Raw genomic sequence first — 24,428 nt, 5'->3', positions numbered from 1 at the left:
CAACAACAACAAAATTCATCTATTACAAGTCCTGCATTCAAATGTAATTTAAATAAAACTACAAAAGTAAAAAAATCAAAATATACTTTAAGTACAGAAAATATTTGTATTCATTATCCATTTCAGAATCATGTACCGGTATATTAAATCACTGGATTATAATAAATTACGCCTTAATATCTTTATTACTTAAATGTTACAGCTGGTAAAAGTGGTGCTAATTGTATTACTATTTAATTGAATTACTATTATTATACTACTGGGTATGTTTTCTATAATAATACATCATAATGTATTAGTTGTGTTATATTTTGTATTACCTAAATCTGCAAAGCAAATAAAGCTGTAAAATAAATGTAGTGGAGTAAAAAGTCCAACATTTCCTTCTGAATTGTCGTGGAGTTGAAGTATAAAATTGCGGAAAATAGAAATACACCTTTGAAATACCTCAGAATATTACTTCAATACAGTACTTGAGTAAAACCACATGTAGTATTTCCACCACATGTAGTGACTACTTATGAATGAAACACACACAGTGTAAATAATGTGTCTGTGTCTGTCCCCCCCTGCAGGACGTCGTCCACAGTGAGGAATGAAGCAGCCGACAGCTCTGGTCCCAGGTTGACGTTAATGCTAATCGTGATAGGGGTTGTTCTTTATAGACACCTAGCATGTTAGCATTAGCTTCACTCTGGGAGATCTCACATTAATTAAATCCATCACACACTGGAACTGCAGCACTGGGAGGAGGAAGCCATCATGCAACGCAGGAATATGATGCATGCAAAATTAAACATGCATGGGTAAAACACACACACACACACACACACACACAGTTCTTAGCATATGTTTGATTTTTATTTGGTGCAACAAACATTAGAGTTGCAGCCTTTGCAACATGATTTAAAATGTAAACTTTGCCTCATTAGACCTCTTCATATGTGCAGATTAACTTCTCCCTGATGCCTTTATGATTCAATCTGTGAGTCTTATGAGTCAACATTTCAAGTTTACAGCTTTACGCTCAACATAAACATAAAAGCAGGTCTGATCACCCAATAAACAAATAGCTAACTGGGGTTTTTAATAGATCCTTCTGAAAACCCAGTATATTGTGCATCACTTACATCATGATATAAAGGCATATTTCATATATAATATTTCTATCTAAATTTCGTAACACATAATTTTTCAAATGTTTCTTTGATGACTCATATTAACACTAGCTAAATAAAACATGCTGCAATAAATGCATCCTCACAAAGTTGTCATGAAATCATGAAAATCTGTTTTTTTTGTTGATATGTCTTTCACATGATGATATTTAACATCAGCTGTATTTTGAGTTGAACATGCTTTTCATATTCACTGTGATTAAGATAATGCAATGTTTTTTCCTGTACTTTATTTACCTATTGTGAATAAACTGTCTCCATCAAAGATCACAGTATCTGCAGTGTTTCTTCTCTGGTGCTCAAAATGTACACTCATAATATAATTGATGTTAATAACAATTTTCAGGAAAGTGTTTGCTAAGATAAAAATGAATCAACCAAGTCAATGCAACTGAACCTGTGACATCATGCAATCAAACTGGCATTTAAAGGGTTAAAATCCTGAAAACAATTGAATATTTAGCAGTTGTGATCAGGACTGAAGTTGATTGAAGATTTAATCCAAAAAAGTGGAAAAAATATGAATCTGTAATGTTTTTATAGGTTTTTTTGGAAGTGGACATGTTTTACTATAATGGCCTTAAAGGGTAGTAAATAAAAGTGAGCATAGAGGGTTAAAAGGTTGTATACATAATAATTATGTTTCACAAGAAAGAACTTCAATGGTTCTTTAAGTTAAATTCCTCTCAAATGGTTCTATAAGGAGCTTTTAAGGGTGTGAAATGTAGCTGCACACTACTTTCGCTCACCATACTTTTGTGTAAATAAACAGTAGTATGTTTTGTTTCAGACGCACTGAAATTGTCGGTCAGAAAATTGCAGGTGAACTTGTTGCATGTGTCCTTACAGACCTGCCTTTAAATTATCTTTATTTCAAACTGTCAACAACTGGACATAGTATCAAACAGACATCAAAATCATACACAGACAGATTTTTTATTATTATAAGCTTTATTTAACCAGGAAAATCCCATTGTGATTAAGAACCTCTTTTTCAAGGGATACTTGGCCAAGATAGGCTACAGCAAATACAGTTACAAAATTACACAGTTAAAACACAAACCAAGGACAAAACAAAAAAGCAAAAATGATTACATTTACAAACAGATTATGAAAAACACATACATGTTATAGAGTCGTCCTCAAGTACTCTCAGTTTAGATTTAAAAGTGCTCAATGATATTAACTTTGTCAGTTTCCAGTCATTCTGTAACTTATTCCAAGTAAAAGGTGCAGAGTGGACAAAAGCCCTTTTACCCAATTCAGTACGAGCATATGGAACAGAAAACAACAAAAGATGAACCAAACAAACAGAAAAAGACAACAAAAGATAAACAAATGTAATGTGAATGAATAATGCTTTGGTCATTGTCTGTTCTCAACGTTAATGTCACAACTGCTTTGCATTGTGGGATATAAATGCTAGTAGAGAGTCCAGCATTTACATACTATACTAATTCAGTGGAGAAAGTATAAAATTCACATACTAGTGGTTGGATACAAAGGTTTGGAAAGACTACTATATCTATTTTAGCATAAATAAATGAATACTAATGTTTGTATGGGATATCAGATGCATTTACCAAACTGTAGAACCCTTAAAGGTTCTTTATAAAACCACTTACTCATAGAGTGATATGGGCAGCAAATGAAAATAAAAATGAATTCATTTTAATTATTGTTAAGCAATGTAAAAAAAAACTCTTCGCAGTTATAAGAGATTTGTTTTGTGATTGAATTCACTTAAAAACATTTTTTGTTTGCCTTTTTTCTTTTAATTAGTTAAGAAACGCTTCAGACAGACGGTGGGTCCATGCTGCTCCGCTGACACCTGAGTTCATGTTGGAATCTGTTTAGTAAATGCATGTTGTTCTGCTGAATGTTTCACGAGAAAACAAAATCAAAGACAAACACTGGTTTTAGTTTGACTGCTATAATTCGGTGTTTACATGAGAAAACTTCTCTGCATCTGCTTCCTTCTTTGTAGTTCGTGTCAACAAAAACTCAAAATTTAAATGAATTATAAATATGAGAAGATGCTGCCTGCACTTTGAACAGTCCGATCCCGACAGACGCAGACATTTCTGTGCAGTTCAGCCGTCGTTTGTGCAGCTTTAGTCTTGACAGAAGCTCTGTGTAATCTTTTAAACCACTTTGTCATTAGTTTAGATTCTGTGAAATAAGGAGATTTGCAGCCTCGGCTCCTTAAATGCAAAATGTAGAGCATTTTAAAGAAAATCCACCCTCCTAAACCCATCAGTCCAACGATGGCTTAAACTTTATTCATCCACAAAATCATAACAGTGAAACATCAAGCTCGGGATACAGAGGAAGAAATTCTAAAGTTGTGTGTCCACTGCCTTTCTCTCTGAGGATCTTTGGACATCTTTATGACCTGATCTTAAAGTCAAGAAGGTTCATTTAAGGTGATTGCTGAGTCAAATCTCGCTTTACGGTTCTTCGCCACATCAATATTTTCCTGCCAACAGAGGGGACAACAGAGAATTGAAATCGAAACTTTGTACTGAAAGAGTGTAAAACTGACTTAATGTTTTTCATTGATGTGTGAGGTTTTTTTTTTTTTTTTTTTTTTTTTTTACAACATAGTAGATGTAAGCCGACTTTTATAAACAATATCCAGACTTGTGTTGCTGGTCTATATTTTTAAAATAATGTATTATTAAAGGAATACTTCACCCACAAAAATGGTAATTTGGATCAATTTTTCACCTCATGTTGCCTCGAAGGTGGTGAGAAAACTTTCTCTGAATCCCTCTAAAGAGAACGGAGACTAACAACACATGGTAAATCTTCTATGAATTGAAGTTAATGGGAGCTGCATTTAACAAAAAGACATAATATAATATAAAATAGTTAGTTAAAAAAATGTTTTTATTAGATTTGTTTCTTTCTTTCTTTCTTTCTTTCTTTCTTTCTTTCTTTCTTTCTTTCTTTCTATCTATCTATCTATCTATCTATCTATCTATCTATCTATCTATCTAATCTCTAGAGATTGAGAGGATCAACCAACTAAAAATTAATTAAATTAAATTATTTAAAATATTAAGTCACTGTCACAGTTATGATGATTTTTTTCATTTTATTTATTTATTTTTTACAACTGGTTAATAATGTCATGGTCCCTGTGGAAATTTTCGCTCCCTTAACTCCTCCCCCTGCACTCACTCCTCCTGCTCATTCAGCCACACACCTGAAGCTCATTACTTCCCCCTATTTAAGCCTGTCAGTTCCTCTGCCTCACTGCCAGATCTTAGTTAGTGCTCTGCTCTGTAGCACGCATTTGATTACTTGTTTTTTTTATTTTGGATTTTTGACCTTTGCCTGCTTCCTGTTATCGACCTGCCTGATGTATCTGTACCTTTGCCTGGAACTTTGCTTTTGTTTAAGTAAAGCTTTTTTGTCTAACTCCTGCCTCTGCCGGCTCTACGCAGGGGCAAGAGGGGCCCGAGCCCCCTTAAATAAATGGCTTCTCTCAAATCAAAATTTTAGAAGTTGTCAAGGCACATTGTAATATACTCAAAACATTAATATACATTACAATTTGACAAAATTATCTGCAGTAGCGGAAAAATCTGCCGAAAAAGGGATACAAGATACACGATTGTTGGTTGAAGTCTGGATGAAGGATGTTTTATTTTATTTTTGTTTTTCAGTTTCCCCCCCTGAGGGGTTGCCACCTTATTGTGGTCGGGGGGGGTTTCTGTGCCTCAGTGACCTTAAGAGCTAAACCAGCAGGAGCTTAGTCTGGACAGGTCTGAAGGTAGAGACCTGACAAAGTGCAATCCACTTCTCCAGGTTGGGGTTGGACACATAGACCCCTTTCAATGAAGAAAGCATCGTTACTATAAGCACAGAAAAAAAAGTGCTGGAGCATGATGTGTCCACATGATGCCCCCTTCACATTTCTGACTGCCCCCTCATATATGCTGCCTAGAAGCGGTCCTGGGGTCCGCCCTGATCCGTGACAAATAAAGCTGTGGGAGGACATAACCAACCTTGCATTTCCACCAAATTAAAAAAGCCTTTTTATTTAATTTTGTTATTATTCTTTAGAACTAGTATATTAAATGTGTTGAGAGAATATAGCAAACCTCTACAATTCAACCATTTTTAAAATCCTAATATTTCTCTCAGTATCTTCCTGTTCCACGCAGCCCCGGTCTCCCCTACTCCTCTCCTGAGTCTGTGAATGGGCGGACCGGTCAGTCAGCTGATGACTGAAATACTCCACACAATCTCTGTCCTCAATACATGGATTTCGTCACACGAATGATTTTCTAGCCAATTACGCACAATGTGGAAACCCTCATTCAGCTGCAGCTCGGTGGGATTTCACTCCGGAATGTGTCCTCTGCGCGCACCTGGAGCCGCCGGAGACATGCACAGGCAACACGTCTCTGTTTTATGATACCGAGCCGCCGCCGTTTATTCCTGTGATGGGGAGAATCACATGGAGCTGCGCTGCCGTGATCCTGCTGGCCATCATTAGCTCATGTCGTGCAGTCACTCTGGAGTCTGTCCACTGGAGCAGCTCCAACACCAAGTAAGTGATGGAGCACTTTCAGAGATGCTGCAACTTTCTGTCCTTTTAGTGTGTCCTATTGATCAAGTCAGTCAGTGGAGGTTAAACCTTTTTACTGCAAAATCATCACATAGTTGTCATATGTCAAATGAGCTAAACAATCAGTCCATAAATCACAGAAAATAGTCTTTTTAAAGTCATGCAAAGAGCAAAAATTATTCAGTGATTCCAGCTTCTGCAATGTGAGGTTTTACATCATTTTAAATTATGCAGGATGCACCGCTCCACTTAATCTCAGCTAAGGTGCTGGAAGCATCAATGAGTCCAAACTGATACAGAAAAGATGTCTGCACACTCAGATCTGTGCACAGTTTCACTTTTTTAGGCTTTCAGTCTCACATGTGTGCAAGCTCTGATGATGGTCTGTTGGATTGAATGTTTAAAATAAAGTGAAATCAGTTTGGATATCATTGTAGTTTAAACAGGGCTGCAATGGGATGCACAGATTCATCCGGCATCGTCCGACTATCAGCCGAAATAAGGTGACATTTGCAGATGGCAGTGGATGATGTCTATGATGTATGGCATCAGTTTTACACTCGCTAAATAAAAAAGATCCATATGGGCATTGGTTGTCTTAACATTGGTATCAGCCTAAAAATGTCAATTTTCAGTTATTTTCCTTTGCTGATTTCTTTCTCCATCATTTGATTCATTTTCTTGATCTAGAAAATGTCAGAATATTGTGTAAATCACCCATCACAAATTCCTCAAGTGCAAGATTTGTTTGAGAAACATTCCAAAACCCAAAATATATTCAGTTTGACTGTCACATAACACAAAGAAAAGCATCAAATCTTCACAACTGCCAAGCTGAAAAAGCAGATTTTTAAAAAATTTTGCTTGAAAAATGACTCGTGATTAATCAATTATCCAAGGCAAGATATGTTTATTTATATTTTTAGCAACCAAAAGTGCTTTACAGATTACACAGAAACAAATGATGAAAACAGTCAAAGCAGACAGATCAGAAACAATGAAACAAAGGAAATGAATTATGGTAAAAAGGAGGGTCTCTATCTTATAGACCTGAAAGTAATCACAATTTTCTCAGCTCTCCTACAATTTATTCTACATTATAACTTACTGCTTATCCGCTAATTGATTAACCAACTAATCATTTCATCTTAAAATGAACATCTTTTAGTTTTGGCCTGTTTCTTAAAGACGTCAACTGCTGTCTTTCTTCACCAGGAGGTTTTAGAGCTTTCACAACAAAAGGATCTTGTTTAAAGCTCATATCTGTTAATTAGACATTTTTTTAGACAATTTTCTTTGGGATTGATCATAAACATTTGCCACTTTGTGTTCAAAAGAGACAATAAAACAACAATGCTTCACTCCGTGTCTTTTCACTCATCCTCAGATTCAGTCCAGGTCAGGGTCTGGTCCTGTATCCACAGATCGGGGACAAGATGGACATCGTGTGTCCCCGGGCGGACGCCTCCTCGGGGGAGAAGGAGGAGTTCTACCGAGTGTACCTGGTCTCCAGGAGCCAGATGGAGAGCTGCACCATCGACAAGACGGACACGCCGCTGCTGAACTGTGACAAACCTCACCGGGACGTAAAGTTCACGTTCAAGTTCCAGGAGTTCAGCCCCAACCTGTGGGGTCTGGAGTTCCTCAAGGGGAGGGACTATTATATCACCTGTGAGTCACTGCGTGCAACCTCACTACTCATGAACCCTTTGAAATCAGTAGAGCAGAGACACAAGCTGCTGGTTCCTACAGGTGGATTCAAATCAATGCTAGCAACTGTTTCGGGGTTTTTTTGCTGCTGGAAGAGGAAGCCGTCATCCTCGTCTCCCTCTCACTTTGTCAGTTTGCGTGAGAATCAAAAATTGTGGCCTCGTTATTGGGCCGCTGTCGGTTGAACCAGCATCTTAGTGGCAAGTGATGCATGAGATAGAGAGCAAGTCTGACCATGTAGCCTCGTCCACCTCGCCACGCTCTGACAGCACACTTTGCTCTGGCAGGCCAGTGTGATTCCAAGGGCTTACATGCCCCAAATCACACAAGGCTTTTACAGCATCAGGCAGATTTGATGGGAGCTTTCATGGCAACGTGGCTTGTAGACTGTGAGATGTTGTTATCTGACCTAAATGCTGCTAACAAGTCTGTGTGTGTGTGTGTGTGTGTGTGTGTGTGTGTGTGTGTGTGTATGTGTGTGTGTGTGTGTGTGTGTGTGTGTGTGGGAGTGACGGGGTGAACAAGAGTTCTTGGTGTGTGTGTGTGTGTGTGTTTGCGCATGAATATATTTAGCTATTTCAATGTTAGTTAAAATCAAAACTTATTTAGTCACTTTGTCCGCGGCACATTTTGTATTTAGAGCAGCAACAATCAGTCAGTGCAGCAAGAAAATTGATTTGCAGCTATTTTGGTATATGATTTATAGTTTATGTCATTGGAAAAAGCTAGACATTCCTAAATAGATTATTTTTGTTTGTCTTATATGTGCCAAACAACTAAATATCTTTTGATTTTTTTGGGCTGTTGATCAGACAAAACCAGCAATATGAAGACATTTTTTTCAACAATAACAAACAACTAATTAATAATTTTTTCATGCAGCCTGAGATGCTTCCACCATGTTTACACGTCTGATTATCTAAAGACTGTTTTGAACACATTTCTGAATGGACGCACTACTGAACAGGCCTACTGGGCATGGGTCCAGGGGCCCAATGTACCAGGGGCCCTTCAGGCCCTTACCTGCAAAATGTCACTTAGAAGAGACATATACGTACTGGCTATGAAGAAACGCAAAATGACCACAAATGAAACGACCAAAAGGGATGAAAAATGACTGAAAACAAAAAATGAATTTGAGATATAGTGAATCAAAGGAAACCTTGATCAACTGAAATATTAATCTTAAACCAATCAATTGGCTTGATCAATCAGCATGTTTTCTTTAGATTAACTAAAAGCCACTGAGGACACGTTGTGTGTCCACCAAAGGTTTTTTTTTTTTCCTAAAGCAAGCGTATTATTTTTAATCCTTTACATCTGCAGCGTGACGAGATACTGAGCATTTATTCTGTGCTGAGCGCTGCACATTTGGTGTTAATTTCTGGTCGCTGAGAGTCGATAAATGTTCAACTTTGGGCCATTTAAAACTGGTCACTGTCAGACACCGAACAACAGCAACAGAAGAGGAGAAATTAATTCTGCTGGCCTAAAAGGCCGGTGCTGGGTCCGTCCTCTCTCCTGCTTTAGCCCGATCTTTTTTCCAGAGCTAGTGCTCTGCTGACATTTTTACTTCTGTGGATATTTTTTATCATAGCAAACCAGCTGAGCTGCAGCCCCTTCAACGCTCTCTAGCACTTTTAGCCGAGCATTTTCAGAAGAGCACCTGGTGTTTTCAGCTGGGAAACAAGTTCTGAAAGTAACACTTCATTGTGCGACCTGTGAGAATTTGTCAGATAAGAGCGTGTCGACCAACCGACCAGAAGGTGGACACACCTACAGGAAAGACACAAAATGACTTAAGACAAAAACAACAACAACAACAACAACAACCAGAAAGACACAAAAATGACTACAAAGAGACACAATAAAACAATCTTTCTTTTAAATGACAAATTGCACAAAATTACTACAAAGTGATAGAAACCGAAAAACCCAGACAAAAAACAGACAAAAAATAAAATAAAAATACCAAAAAACACACAAAAGATGCCAAAGAGATACATAATGAATAAAAACTAAACTAAACTAAACTAATCTAAAGTAAACTAAACTATTTAAAAAATGACAGGAAATAACAAAAAAATCAAAATGATAAAGAGAAACAAAATAATAATAAAACAGAAATCTTTGTATTAATGTGTGTAAATGTGTGTCTGCATCCTGTTGCCTCTGTGATGGACATTCAGGAACCTGCAGAAATCATAAAGAAACTGTGCAGCTTGTTGAACTGTGCATTGCTTTACAGTTGCATTCTGATGATCGCATGAAATATAAAATGTTTAACAATACTTTAACATGTGCCTCCTCTGTCTCTGCATGCCAGCCACCTCTGCAGGCTCTCTGCAGGGTCTGGATAATACTAATGGAGGGGTGTGCAAAACCAAATCCATGAAGCTGGTGCTGAGAGTCGGCCAAAGTAAGTACTTTGTGTGAGCGTGTGCCAGCGTGTGTGTAAAGCCGAGTGTGTGACTGAAGGAGACACACAGATCTCTGACAAACATTATTAAAGGAACACCACGTATAGTTTCACTCTGGTTATTGTATGAGTAATGCAATAATATCACCTCGTCGCTGGAGTTATTAAGTGGTCAGATAATCTCGACCATCTATTCTTTCTCTTGAAGAGAGATTGCTGGCGTGAATTATCTCAAATCTCTAATTCAAACCACTGGCAGCTTAAGGCCATCAGTATTATCCTGCATGCGATCCTTTGGACTGGCTGCGGCCATCAATAATCTTTTTTTCCCCCCTGTATTAACATCAGAATAGCCAGTGGTCCTTTTTATATCATTTTATGCTCTTATCACATACATTAAAATTTAATAAAGCAGATTTTGAACATATTCACTGCCATTACTTTAAATGTCCTGAGGATAAATTTCTCTGTGATACAATATTCACATAGAAACATATTATTACTATCGATACCATATTATGGCAGTGTCATTTGTCATTTTATTAGCAGGTTATCCTTTTATGTGAAGAAATAAGAATTTATAGTGCTTGTTAGTTTTGGGCTGCACACGATCCAATAAATTAAACAGATGCTGTGTTTCTGTGTGTGTTGCTAAAAACTTTAAATCTGTTAAAAGCTCCAAAATGATATTTTTTGACCTCAGAAATGTGAAGTATTATTCATATAAATTATTCAAGAATTGGAGATGAAAAATAAGCATTTTGTGCGTTTTCTCAACTGATCATAACTGAAAATATGGGGCTGTTTTCCTGCTGTGTTTACAAACCGCTCCTCATGTAAACAAACCTTTTAACAGCAACGGAAAACATTAATAACTCAGATTTAGTTGTAATCTCGTGCTAATCTCTGCATATATTAAAAGTCCTGCAGTTTCCAGTCTCGTGTTGAGATCTCCGCTGGTGGCACGACTCCCCTGTTTAGATTTGCATTTGCATTTTAAAACTAAAAATTGAAACACATTATTTTGTACATTCATGTTAAATATGATGTATAAAATCAAAGGAACACAAGTGGTGAGGACTTAAAAGAGTGCAGCTGGAAGTAAGGCCGGCTGTCTGGCTAAAACTTCAACATACAGAAATGTTGATTATATCAATAAATTAAATGAAAACTTCTGAATTATTTCTCAAGAGACAAAATTTCTTTGTACTTTGCACACAGTGCATGATATTAATCTTTAGTGTTAAATAAATCCCTGCAGGTATTCTGTGTTGGTTTTTGCAGGCCTTCATATTCTCCTTCAAACTCCCAACTCTACTTAAAGGGACAGTTTTAGCATTACACTTCCATGGATTATTAAAAAGTGGAGGTTTAAAATGTATTCAGATCCTTTACTAAAGTAAAAGTACCAATAAAGCCATGTAAAAACAAGTCAAGTCAAAGTCAAGTAAATGTCCTGCATGAGTATTATCAGCAAAAGAACAATCATACACTACAGGCCAAAAGTTCTGAAGCTCAATCAAATTTGTACAAAAAAAGATCATCATTGCTATTTGCAACAAAATAAACATGACTATTATATAAAGAGTCACTTATTAGAACACATTTCGACTATAATGATCAGGTCTTTGGGTTTCTTATTGATTAGACATTGTGTATCCTTCTTTCCTTAATGTATAAATCTGTACTCTTGTTTCTTTTGTCGGAGATATGATCACAGTTGAGATTTATTGGGATTTTTGTATCCAATCTTTTAAAAGCCAAAGAGCTAAAGAGAAAAATGCAAACTGTGATTTGTTTTGTTTTACTTTTGCACAGTTGTGACTCTTGCAAATCTTCCCAACCCTAAAACTTATTTTCTTTTGTTAACATTCATTCACCAATGGTCTGGAGGTAAACACATCCAAAAATCCAAAGAATCCATACTGGTGTTTAAGAAAGCCATTGTGAACAGAACATTTAAGTTGCTTCCAAACTTTTGTCATCTGTTCCATTATTAGATTGTTAATATTGATGCATCAATGTGCGAACAGTATTTTATTGCTGTAGCTGGTTGAGATGGAGCTAGTTTTTTTTTCTTCTTAAAGATCCCTTTATTGGTTTTTCAACAGTAAAAAAGTAAGAATACATTAAAAGTAATTTACAAGGCAATATACTTCCCACAAGCCCCTTCCTCTACCTCTGGCTCTTAAACTAAAAGGGCATGGCAACAACTGTAAAACAACCAATAGGGAATTAAAATAATAATAATAAAAAAGCAGCAAACCCATTAGTTCAATATAAACATTAAAAGAGGAGAGGATTGTAAATACAGTATAAATAAGATTAGCGTTACAATTTAAAAGAAAGTGGGATGCTAAAAGTGAATAAGAGTGCAGGTAGAAAGAGAAAAACAGCAAAAAAATTATATTAAAAATAAATAAAGGAAGGACACTGTTTGTTTATCTCAAGGCAGACAGATTTTTTTATGGGGCAATATGTGTGATTATCTTGTGTAAGAGTTGAGAACTCATCAGGTCTCAGAGAAACGAAAAAGACCAAGGGTCCCCAGGTTTTAACAAACTTTTCTGTATCGTTACGTCTTGTATATCTAATTTTCTCCAAGTGTAAAAAGCTCATAACATTCCTCATCCAGTTTATAAATGTCGGGGGAGAGGTGGAGCTTGTTTTGATGATTTTATGTTTCTGTTTGTTGAGAAGGAATCTGACTTCATTCAACAACAGACACTCGATTTCTGTAAAGTGTAAACAGAAACACAGTAATGCAATGGTACAGAGTGCAAAAATAATAGAATTAACATTGGATTCAATCAATCAATCAAATTTTATTTATATAGCACTTTTCAAACAGCTCAAGTGTAATAGAAAATTCAAATAAAAAATTTGTAATAAAAGGACATGGAGACTAATGCATGCTGAGTAATGAAAATATGAGTAAATAAAAATGATAACAGATTATATATCAAATCAAATCAAATCAAAATTACTTTATTTATCCCTGAGGGGAAGTTCAGTTCATCTGTTAGCTCTTCTGTAAATTATTGAAGAATTACAAAGCCTAATGGCTGTAGGAGTGAAGGATCTTTTTAATCTCTCTAATTATTGTATATCTATCTGTCTGTCTATCTATCTATCTATCTATCTATCTATCTATCTATCTATCTATCTATCTATCTATCTATCTATCTATATATATACGATAATTAGAATTAAAAATAAACATGTACTATTAATAAAATATAGGTAAAACAGATAAAAGCTAATAAATAAAACAAGTATAAAATTGTGATAGAAAGTTAATAAGATGCTAATAATAAGACAACACATTAAAGCCAGATTAAAAAGATTTTAAAAGTTGTTTTACGTTTAAAAGTATCAGTGATTATTAACAACATGAACACATGATGGCAGGTTTAAAGAACACCTGATGCAGGTCAAAGGTTCCCAACATCAGGCTCAGACCCCTACAGAGGGTCACAGGATAACTGGGAGAGGTTGTGAGATGATTACTGGGGCAGACTGGACCATGAATTTGTATTCAATGTTTGCTTTTTTCTTTGGAACTATGGGAGAGGTTTAGTGTGGAAGTTGCTTTGGTGTAACTGCTCACAATTCAATAAATAAAGTTCTTGGTTTGCTGGTCCCATCCACCTGGTGGTGGATTTACATGGCTTTTAAAAAGAACCCGACCCATATGGGATTTTAAAGACAGATGCTGATACTGATTTTAGAGGGGATAAATTAATTGATAACCGATATGGTGGCCAATATAGTCTCTTTTTTTTAGCTGGAATGAAAAAAATACCTTTTTTTTATGTGGAGTGTGCACTGATTTTCCACCACTGTGTAAAGATACCCAGATAGCCACTTTCTGAAACAAAAGACTCTATTAATTAATATTTAACATTATTATACAATACAAAAATAATTATACAATATAAAAACATTGTCAGACAATTCTTTAAATGATAACTGAGAAGATAAAGAATAAATAGGAATCAAAATAAATCACTAAATAAACATCAGTACTGTTCAGTTTCAGTCAATTTCTAACTATTTAAAAAGAATTTTAAAAAATAATAGCTTACACCATTTCTAAATCATGCCAAGCAAAATTTTCTGCATTATATATTGTGTTAAAAAAGTTCCATAGCGGCACATTTCGGACAGCATACACACCGATATGACAGGCCTTTAGTAGCTTTGATAGGCCAATATTGGCCGATATTATCTGTCAAACGTCGAAATCTGTCGGGCTCTACTTTTAACATCATATCTTCACACTGTTAAAATAATCGCCTCAGTCATTTTTTGTCACAATTGTTTTTTTTGCCTAAATCATCTCCTCATGATGCCTGTCACCTATGGTAGAATCTCCTACATCCTCAGTTGATCAGATTATGTGATTTTACCCCTTTAAGATAATGGCCTATGTCAAGTGTGTGACTTAAGCTGATTTATTATTTAGTCAAAATAAAATGTGACTTAGGCATTTTTTGAACATGCCTTTGTGACTTAAGCAAGATATGGTAACACTTTATTTTGTAGATGTCTACATAAGAGTGACATGAGCCTGTCATAAACATGGGATGTGTCATGAACATTAATGACACTTTGAAGTAACATTAATGCTCATGATACTTGTCATGTTTCTGACAGGCTTGTGTGACTCTTATGTAGACACCTTCAAAATAAAGTGTTACCATATCTTGCTTAAGTCACAAAGGCATGTTCAAAAAATTACCCAAGTCATTTATTTCTCTTAAGTTACATAATTTACACACAGTGTTATTACTATGCCAATAGCCATCCTTTGTTACATCCTTTTTGAGTGAAATGATCAATAAATGTCATATGTTACACTTTTGGTGAAGTTTTTTGTGTTTCCTGCAAAACTTGAAAAAAAATGAGTTAGGCGATTATTTTAATTTTAATTATTTTTGACGATATTGCTTCATCACTTAAGAAAAAAGAAGTGGTTTCCAGATACCAATGGCTGCATTGCTGGGCTGAATGACACGTTTCAGACACGTTATCATCATCCAGTCAAATTTTCTGCTGAGCTACAGAAAACATTATCATCTGTAAGAATCGGTGGAGTGCCCCTTTTCCCCAAAATTCCTTTCAGAAAATCCCCGGAGAAGAATTTGAATTGGCCGCATTCAGTTTTTAATGTGTGGGCGGAGAAAGTGAAAGAGTTAGTGAGAGTTTTTCCAGTCAAGGAAGAAACAAGAGTCCCAGCTGTGACTCAGAAAACAGCTTTTTGTGGTCTAATTAGGTTAGAAAATGTTTTTTCAACTTCCTCTGTGATGCATTTTTACCTGAATGACTGTCTGTGTAAAATAATCAGCTAAAGAAAAAAAACATCTTCTTGCTTTGATTCAGCAGACATCATTAGTGTTACAGGAACATTTTAACATGACATAACCCCGCCCACACAGGAATGGCAAAGGAGGAGATGTGAGCTGCTATTAGTTATATAAGTTGTGTTCTGTTTTATTGTCCAGGCTCATCAGATCCACCTTCAACCCTCCAGGAGTCCCCCACCAGATTCCCACCCACACGACCAAAGTCCAAGGACCCGCCTGCGAAAGAAAAGGACGTAAAAAACAAAACTGGTATGAAGACGAAGCTAAAACATTAACTGGATAATGTTTATTATTAGAGTTCGGACACTCTGATCTTTAGAATTTTTACAATTAAGGGGATATTGTTATATTTTTGCATGTTTTAGTCTACAAAGGAATAATTTACGACCAAAATGATAATTTGTAGATCAACTACTCACTCTTTTTTGTTTTGTTAGGGAAATCCTGAGCACATGACAGATAAACGACTTGGATTATACTGCATGAGTTGTGTGAAAGTTTGGAAAGAGCTGTTTTAATAGTTCTGCTGTTTTTAAACATGAAACCCATTTACTTCCATTCGTCAAGAACTTTCTCGATCTTTGCATTTTCTTTTACACCATGGAGACATTGGAGAAAAACAGTTTATTTCATGAATTCAAGTTAACCTTCTGGATTTCCTTTTGGCTATTTTCCCTGTTTCTGAATCATTTTAATTCGGCCTGTATATACCATTTAAAAAAATCTTTATCTTGTGATACGACCTTAGTTTGATGTCTAGGGGACACAGGAAGTAACATACAGAGTAAACCCAAAACTAGGCAGAAAAATGGCTGCTGGGACACTATGTTTAACAATGATCATATTTATTTACATGCAAATCAATAAACAAAGATAACCAACTAAACACCACAGAAAAAAGGAAGCAAGCAAATCTTCAGGGTCCCCAAGGCCAAAGTAACAAACACAAGTCAATCACTAACTGGAAAATAAGATTCAGCTAAATCTACCAAACAAAACAGACAATACTAAGCTTCCTAACTAACTAACTATTTTTTTCATTTTGTCATACTAGATCAACCTTTTGAACCCAAAACACACCACAATTATGCTCAGTGAAAACTTTTAAATGTTGCAAATTTGAACAAATGTTTCAAAATGAACATATAAGAGGTAAAATGAAGGTAACCTCTAGTTCTATATTTTTATACGAAATTCATTTGACTTTATCTCTGGTTTTACTTGGCTTATCATCATCAAATAAAAACTGGCATTGAGTTTGAAGCCAGTACTTTAGTTCTTATGCTGTGATGCCATTAAGAAATCATGTCGGTGACTCAGAGGGTTAATGTGGAGTGAGTAATTGTTAAAGAAATGATCATTTTGGGGCTGAAAGATTTCTTTGACTTTAACAACTACAAGGCTGGAGATATGCTGTAGTTTCATTATTATTGTAGAAAATGTGTTAGTTTGTCTCTCAATACCTTCTGACTGCTTTACCGTGTTTGTGATACTGTTCCTTAAAAAAACCCTTACCAAACCATTGGTAAATTGTGTAGGACTATTTTGACTTATGAATTTGGTGCTTGAATGAGTCTTTACGGCAGCAGGATGCTGTATGTAGGTTCAGCTCCAGCACTGAAATAGGTCTGGCTATGTGAAACTACTGAGTGACCAGGGGTGCATTAACATCACTGGAGGCCCCTGGGCTACAGAACTTTATGAGGCCCCCCATCCCTAAATGGTTGATACACTATATTTTACCTATAAAAACTTGATACAAGGTAACCTTTGGCTCTGTGCCATTTATTTGTACCATTGTATGTACACTGTAAAACCCAATGTTGCTTGTCTGTTATCATAACTAGTTTTTCCTTTTCAGTACAACAAAGATTTGTGCAAAAAGTCGTTTTAACCTTAAATATTGAGTCAAATAGTGAGATTAATTTGAGTTAACTCAGTTGTCTTTGTTGTCTTGACATAAAATTATTTTGCAACATGGACACTCAAATATTTAAGTAGAAACAACCAGTTGGGTTATACAGTGTACCAATGTATACCATTAAATATGTGCATTTCATTTTTGTAAATGAGCCAACATATACTCACCCACACACGCACACAGTCAATTATCCACTATGCTGCAGCAGGTGTCGGATAGTTTGCGTCCTTAAAATAGCTGAAAAAGTCTTTGACCTTAGGCAAGGGCTCGGAGAATAATTTATTTTGTTTGATTCTCTTCCTTTTCTGAGCACCACCTGGGTGTGAACGCTTCATTGTCACTAACTATTAGGCTATATGTTGATGTCTTGGCTGTCGCTTTGTGTGCCGTCTACTAAGCTGCATGTTGGATATATCTGGTGTGATTTTGTTTCCTTGTATCAACATGAAAGATGTGGGACCATCCCTATCATCTTTTACCACCAGATGTCACTGTATTGCAGCGTCATGTGCATTACGGTCGAGTGTTCATTAGCCTACATAATTATTCTCAATTTTTAAAGCCCCCACCCCATGGTGGAGGCCCTGGGGCTGTAGCCTCCCTCCCTACACTCAGACATCACGATTATTTAGCCAAATTGTCAACAAAGCGCACAACAAACAAATTCAAAGATGAACCTAACCTATCAAATTTTCTAAAAATAACGCCACAAAATCGTTATCATGAATTTTTTTGGCCACAGTTCACACTGGAAAAGTGACTAAGTACATTTAAAGTACATTTAAAACCAAAACCAACAACTAAACTAAATGCACTTCTCTCCCACAATGCAATGCACAAAGGGAAAAAAAAAAACATTTTGAGGTCTACTTGTGAAGTTTAATTGGCAATTTTAATGTATGCTAACTGCTAAAACAGTATGCAGTAAGACGCTTATGCATATAATTGGACAGATTCACTGTTTGATCATAACTCTTTGGTCCCTTCAGAGAAAATGCAACAGGCTGTTTACCAGTGAGACTCTAAAGATAAAGATTAGAGCGATTCTCCGGTGAGGTTTGTCCTGTTAACACACGCTGATCAGGCTGCAGCAGGACGCAGACTGAGAGGAATTGTTTTTAAAATCTCTGTGTCCCAGTTCACTCTTTCATGTCAGTTTCTCCTCCTTTTTTCTGTCTGACAGACTCGGGCTCAGAAGCAGGACAAACAAACCCCAGTGGCGACGGTGGCTCTGAGCCAAGACTGTTTATGTGGGCTGTGTCCGGCGGTGTGATCCTCCTTCTGCTCCTCATAATTGTGCTGGTCGTGCTGTGGAGGCACCGTCACCGCCGCTGTGTCCCAGATAACCAGCAGTCCGCTGCCTCCGTGCCCCTCAACACTCTGGCCGTGGCGAAGCGGGACAGCATCGGCAGCGACAACAACGGCTCGGACCGCAGCGACGTCGTCTTCCCTCTGCGGGCTTCTGACAGCATGCTCTGCCGCCATTATGAGCGTGTGAGCGGCGAGTACGGGCCCCCTGTGTACATAGTTCAGGAGATAATGCCCCAGAGTCCCACCAACATCTACTACAAAGTCTAATGTTGCTGCTCTGATGTGTTTGGGTGATAATCCTACACGGGCTGGGACACCAACTCTAATATCGCTTTAGTTTTAAAGTTCTTAGCGGGTGTGAAGAAAAGTCACAGCTGAGATTCTGCACTGATGATTTACTTTAAGTCTTGTGTCACAAGTGCACAAAATGTTGTTGAACCATTCTGTTTTCTTGATAAAGCAAAGAGAGACAATCAGAGAGGAAATGTCATAAAACATCATTTAGTGTGTTCAGTTTGTCTGGAAATGTGCAGCAAATACAAGTGGAAGTTCATTAGCCTATAAGTACCATTCTGAGGTACTTTACTTTATGGGACAGTTCACCCCAGACTAACATATTTTTTCTCTCACTTGTAGTTTATAGTTGTCGAGTGTTGGAGATATCAGCTGTCCAGGTGTTCGCCTTTCCTGGAATATAACAGAACTAGATGGATTTAATCAAATAAACCTCAATTCTAAAAACTGTAAAAATATATATATTATAAAAGGTAAATTTTACAGCGAAAATGATACACTTTTGTTTCTGTAAATATAAATTCTGGGTTATAAGATGTCCCTAAAAATGTTCTTAAATGCTATTCACCATTTTTCCCTAAGAATTGTCGTATGTCTGAGGAACTTCTTGGTTTTCTCAATTAGGATGTTCTTAGATTTTTAACTTAAGATCACTCGATCATTAATTAAGTAGTATCAAATACAACAACTGTCTCTGTGATTTACTAAGAGTACATTGTAGTGTAATCTAGGATTAGACCTACGTGTCACACAGACTGAAAGGACATTTCAATTATATGTCAACTGCCAAAATAAGCTTCATGTGATACAGTCACAAAAAACTGCTCTGATCAACTTCAGTGAACACAATTTGCTAACACATTGTCTAGGGCTAAACATAAAAAGAACATATTAAAGCAATCAAATGAATGTCATACAAATTTGTTTAAGTAAATACAAATCAAGACTTTCCTTTTCAATGTAGCTGTTTTCAGACTGGTGAAGGCTTCTCTAAAAGTTGTGAAGAAATATGAGAAGAAATCTAAGAACTTTGTTTTCGAGGAATCTCATTTGTTCTCAAGTTCTATCTTAAGAAAAAACTAAGGAAAAGATAAGAATTTCTTCATGAATACCAAATCTTGTTACATTTTGTCTTAAGAGCAAAGTTAATAAAAAAGTGGCACTTAAGAAGCATTTTTTTCTTAAGGATGCTTTGTGAATCCAGCCCCTGGTTCTTGATCAGACTGATTGGGACCTTGACCATTGAGTTTTTGCACTTTGAGCACAACAAGCCAAGTACCATCTAGTCCCTTTATATTCTCGAAAAGGCAAACATCTCTATGATCTTTCGGCCTGCACGAACAAAGTCTGAGCCCCGATTTCTCCGTCTGAGACTGACACACTGACTGACTCATGTTAAGCTCTCTGATGCTCACTGTATGAACCTGGACTGTGTGTGTGACCTTTCTGGATGTGTAGAAGAACACAGAAAGTTAATTAACATTAGATCCTGACTGATCCGGTCTGCATTGCCTTTCTGGAGATATAAATAATCAATGAACTCTGATTGACTTTGTGCGTTAATGCACATCCGGCTCTCTTATGGCACAATTAAAGTTCATGCTGCACTTTAATCAAGCCCGAGTTTGACCCAAGCCTGGTCTACGTCGGGCCTCTATAACAGCCGATATCACCAACAATCAGCAACTCACACACACTAAAAAAAAATCTAAATTGATACATCACACAACAGATAAGATAAGATTTTGGGGTGAACTGGCCCTTTAAATAATTTTTACTTTATGACACTTATTCTTCCACTCAATTACATTTATATAGCAGCCAGAGCCAGATTTTGCACACAAAACATATGATGAGTTTATGAAATATATTGAATAAACTACTCAACAGTAGGTAAAGCACCTAAAATTAGCTCCAGCTCAACAAATGACAACAGTAAAATTATCAGTAAAAATAATCCACTAACAAAATATATTATAGTACAACAGCCATAGGGGCCCTTTGTCAGAGTACTTTTACTTTTGATACTTTTGATAAGTACATACTAATAATAATTACAAAACGAGTGAACGATTAGTCTATTATTTGGTTAGTTTAAGTCTGTTTTTAACCCCCAAAATTCATCATTTTCATAACGAATTACTTGTTGAAGTCAAATGTGAAACATTTCATGGTTTTAGCTTCTTAAATGTGATCATTTCCTGTTTTTCTTCGTCCTAAATGACACTAAACTGAAACATTTTAAAGTTATTTTTTACAAACCAACCAGTAAATGGATTAATCAAGAAAATAAGCAGAAGATCTATTAGTTGGAGCCCTTTATAGAATAATTAAAAAGTTCAAGATCTCAGCCTTTAATGTGTATGAAGCATTAAATAAACTACATACTATACTACATTTTTCTCAACATTTAGTTTCTTTACTTTTTACTTTGATACCTCAAGAACATTTTACAGATGATTCAAACATACTTTTACTTAAGTTGTTTTTTGAATGCAGGAAAAAAGTATTTCCACCATAGACCATTCCACCATTCTGTTTTTTTATTTTTATTTTTTACCAGACATCTATATTTTGTCACTGCCACTGCATTTGTACAGTAAATATGTGTTTCATTTAATTAATTGATGAATCTGAAAAAGGATTGATGGTGTGAGAGCACTTAAATATGACTTTTTCATCACTCAGTTGTGTAAACTTTGTTTGAAATGCTGTTCAGTGAAATCAAACTTTCTTTTCCAGGCTGCTTTTATTTATACATTAAATATCGTGTCACCTTCTGTTCAAACATAATGATTTAAATGATGTTCGATTTAAAGCCAGGGGGTCTTGCTTAAAAAAAGGAAGAAGAAATTACTCAACATGGGAAATGGTTTTGTTACTTGTGTGAAAGTAAAAAAAAAGGAGTCTTCTTCAGTGTCTGTCTTCTGTTTCTGCTTTTCAAAAACCAACAAGAGCTACAGTGAAAGTGACAGACACAAAAACAGAAAATGAATAATGGAGAAATGAAAGTTTGATCAGAGGAGACTGCTGATAAATCACAGCTTCCCTCTGGTTTACAGATTGACTCAGCAGCACCAATATTTGCATACAGTTCATTCAGCAAATAGAGCCACTGAATTATATTTAAATGACTTTTTTAGACATTTTGGTTGGTGCATGTTCCAGCCGTGCTTGATGTGAAACTAACTTTAAATAGTTTTCTGACAGATTTTGGGCAGATTCTGCTCAGAGGAGCGAATCTCGTCATTACTTAATGGCGCTCATGGGACAGTGACTGTCATTCTGCAGTGAACGGCACCATGTTCTTCTCCATGTCTGTTTAGGCTGAAATGATGAAAACTGGCACAATGCAAAATACAGTTTTCTGTAACTTCTCCTAATAAGAGCCTTTATTAGTCACGTTTTGTACCCTCCACATAAGATACAAAATCACCTCAGATTGTTTCTTAAATTTCTCTGAACCTGTCACTCATGAACATGTTTAACAGCTGCAGTGGCGTCTTTGCAGTTGAACAAATGTGTGCATCCTGCCTGCAAGCTATCCAAATATCTTTAAAGGTAATGAATATATATATATATATATATATATATATATAAACACTCAGCATTTAATTGTCTCACAGTGTCTCCTGTGGCTCTGCGCACAGCATCCATGGGTGAACATGTTTCATGCTCTTTCAGCCACATCATGCCGCACATTTTCAACCTGTCAGCTTCCATGAGCTTCCTCTCCACCAGGGACACTGTTGCCTCTGGAAGCCAGACTGGAGGATCTTCAGGACATGTGCTCGGTGCATCAAACAGGGAAACTGCTCAGCTGAAATTAAACCAGTTCTGCACAGAAAACGCAAGCAAATGGTAAGGTTGCCCCCTCTTGGTCGAGTAGTCGACTAAGATGTTTTGGTCAAGTAACATTTCTTTAGTCGGTAAGTCATTTTTTCAAGGGTTTTTTTGTGCTGAATGATTTATTTCCACAAACGTATGAGTGCATCTCTGGAAAGCACAAGATTTGGATTCTTAGCTTTGCAGATCTGTTGAATAAATGAATTGATTACTAGTTAAATGACAAAATCAGCATCATTCAGTGAGTGTCAATCGAGTCATTTACTTGCAGGCCTGACTTAAAAAAAAAAAAAAAAACATCTCACAAAAGAACAGCACGTTTATATGGAGCTTAATATTCTGATTATTATTGGTTTAAAAACTCAAACAGAACAGAATTGCTCCATAAAACAACCTATAACACCAATAAAAAGCCCCAAATTGATGGATATTAAGCCATAAACCTTTTTCATAAACTGCTGAAAAAAGAAAAAATACCATGTTGTACTGTTGTACACATCAATGCAAGTGATTTATTTGAATTAATATATACATTATGATTGGATTTACCATGGTGCACTACTTTTCTTTTTGGCCTGCAGCCCAATAAAGAGCTGCAGATGACTGCGTGGATGGCCTCATTCTTAACCTGCAGCAAAATGCAATCTTCCCTCAGGCAAGTGAGGTAGTTAAAATATCTGAGGGAAGAAAATTAGAAAATGTGTCAAAGATAACTTCATTAATACTTTCCATAATTGACTTTCTTAATATGTCTCGGCCAATTTAAACCACTCTTAATGTCATCAGTGGGGAAACATGACTATACTGTGAGCTGCACTCTAGAAACCACACGGAAATCCATTTTCTGGTCACTTTGAGCTACCTCGACATGACTACTACATTGTGAACAAACAATATAACACAAATGGGCTTCTGACTCTGAAACACTGCAGAACATGTTTGTTGTTCGTGTGCATTTGTGTGTGTGTGTGTGTGTGTGTGTGTGTGTGTGTTCCCACCCCCTCGCTTGAAGTGATCCTTGCTCTTGTGAGATGTTTTTGTCCTATGTGAGGCTTCACAGCTGAATGGGCCGTGGTCGGGAGAGGTGAGTTCAGTTGACCCCGGGGTCACGCGGAGACAATGGTGGCCGGGCCTCTATAGGAAGAACAAAACAGAGACCCCCAGGCTCATGGCCCCTGTCGTGGGAGGGGCTTGGATATGGTAGGCCATTTTGAGAAAAAAGTGTTTCTGCGTCAGTTTTATATCCCAAGTACTAGCTTGAATATCACAGCTGCTACCAGCTTGGTGTTTTAATTGGCCATTGTACCTGTGAAGTCTTGCCTTTCAGTCTATCAAGCAGAAATAAATGTCACATACCTGTGTGTGCTGCTTTACAGCCCATATGTGTGATTTACTTCCCTTTATCTTAATCCAAAATTATACATGAAAAATGTCTTAAAATGCTTTTGCAACTGATACCTACATTAATCTTTAATTGCCATTTGTGCAGAGAGCTTCTGGAGGAGGGGAAGGGGGAGGTCTAATAAGGAGAGCTGTAAGCTTTTATCTGACCCCATGGGACGATGTGAAGTCTACAACCTCCCTCCCTGCATCCACCCACCCCCCACCTCACTTCCATATGCAGAGGAACTAGCCCCACCGCTGGCTTTGTGTGGGGGGTTGGGGGTCATGACTGAGCGCTCACACTCCCACCATGTGCCCAGAGATGTGAGAATAGATATTTAAGTTTTATATGTGTCGGTCAGTTGGAGGAGTGAAGTTCAAATCAAACACACCTTTGTTTTTTATAGTAAAGTGG

The 24,428-nt window shown here is 36.7% G+C and overlaps 1 protein-coding gene across 1 annotated transcript; it reads left to right on the top strand.

The window, feature by feature from the left end:
- Window positions 1–4,785: 4,785 nt before the first annotated feature.
- LOC131989639 (ephrin-B2a-like) lies at window positions 4,786–18,946 on the top strand. The gene is made up of 5 exons (XM_059354934.1): window positions 4,786–5,742; window positions 7,148–7,431; window positions 9,797–9,889; window positions 15,397–15,507; window positions 18,363–18,946. Exons 1-5 carry the CDS (start codon window positions 5,636–5,638, stop codon window positions 18,755–18,757), a joined length of 990 nt encoding a protein of 329 aa, XP_059210917.1. The 5' UTR covers window positions 4,786–5,635; the 3' UTR covers window positions 18,758–18,946.
- Window positions 18,947–24,428: the final 5,482 nt, after the last annotated feature.

This window comes from Centropristis striata, chromosome 2 (assembly GCF_030273125.1).
Source record: "Centropristis striata isolate RG_2023a ecotype Rhode Island chromosome 2, C.striata_1.0, whole genome shotgun sequence".
NCBI lineage: Eukaryota > Metazoa > Chordata > Actinopteri > Perciformes > Serranidae > Centropristis > Centropristis striata.
The sequence above is the reverse complement of the archived record's forward strand: the minus strand, read 5'-3'. Positions and strand labels throughout refer to the sequence as shown.

What these genes read in the sequence shown, in the direction of transcription:
- LOC131989639 (XM_059354934.1), top strand. Translation starts at nt 5,636, where the DNA reads ATGGGGAGAATCACATGGAGCTGCGCTGCCGTGATCCTGCTGGCCATC. An exon ending in TGGAGCAGCTCCAACACCAA is followed by an intron (nt 5,743 to 7,147) that starts GTAAGTGATGGA and finishes ACTCATCCTCAG; the next exon opens with ATTCAGTCCAGGTCAGGGTC. An exon ending in GAGGGACTATTATATCACCT is followed by an intron (nt 7,432 to 9,796) that starts GTGAGTCACTGC and finishes TCTGCATGCCAG; the next exon opens with CCACCTCTGCAGGCTCTCTG.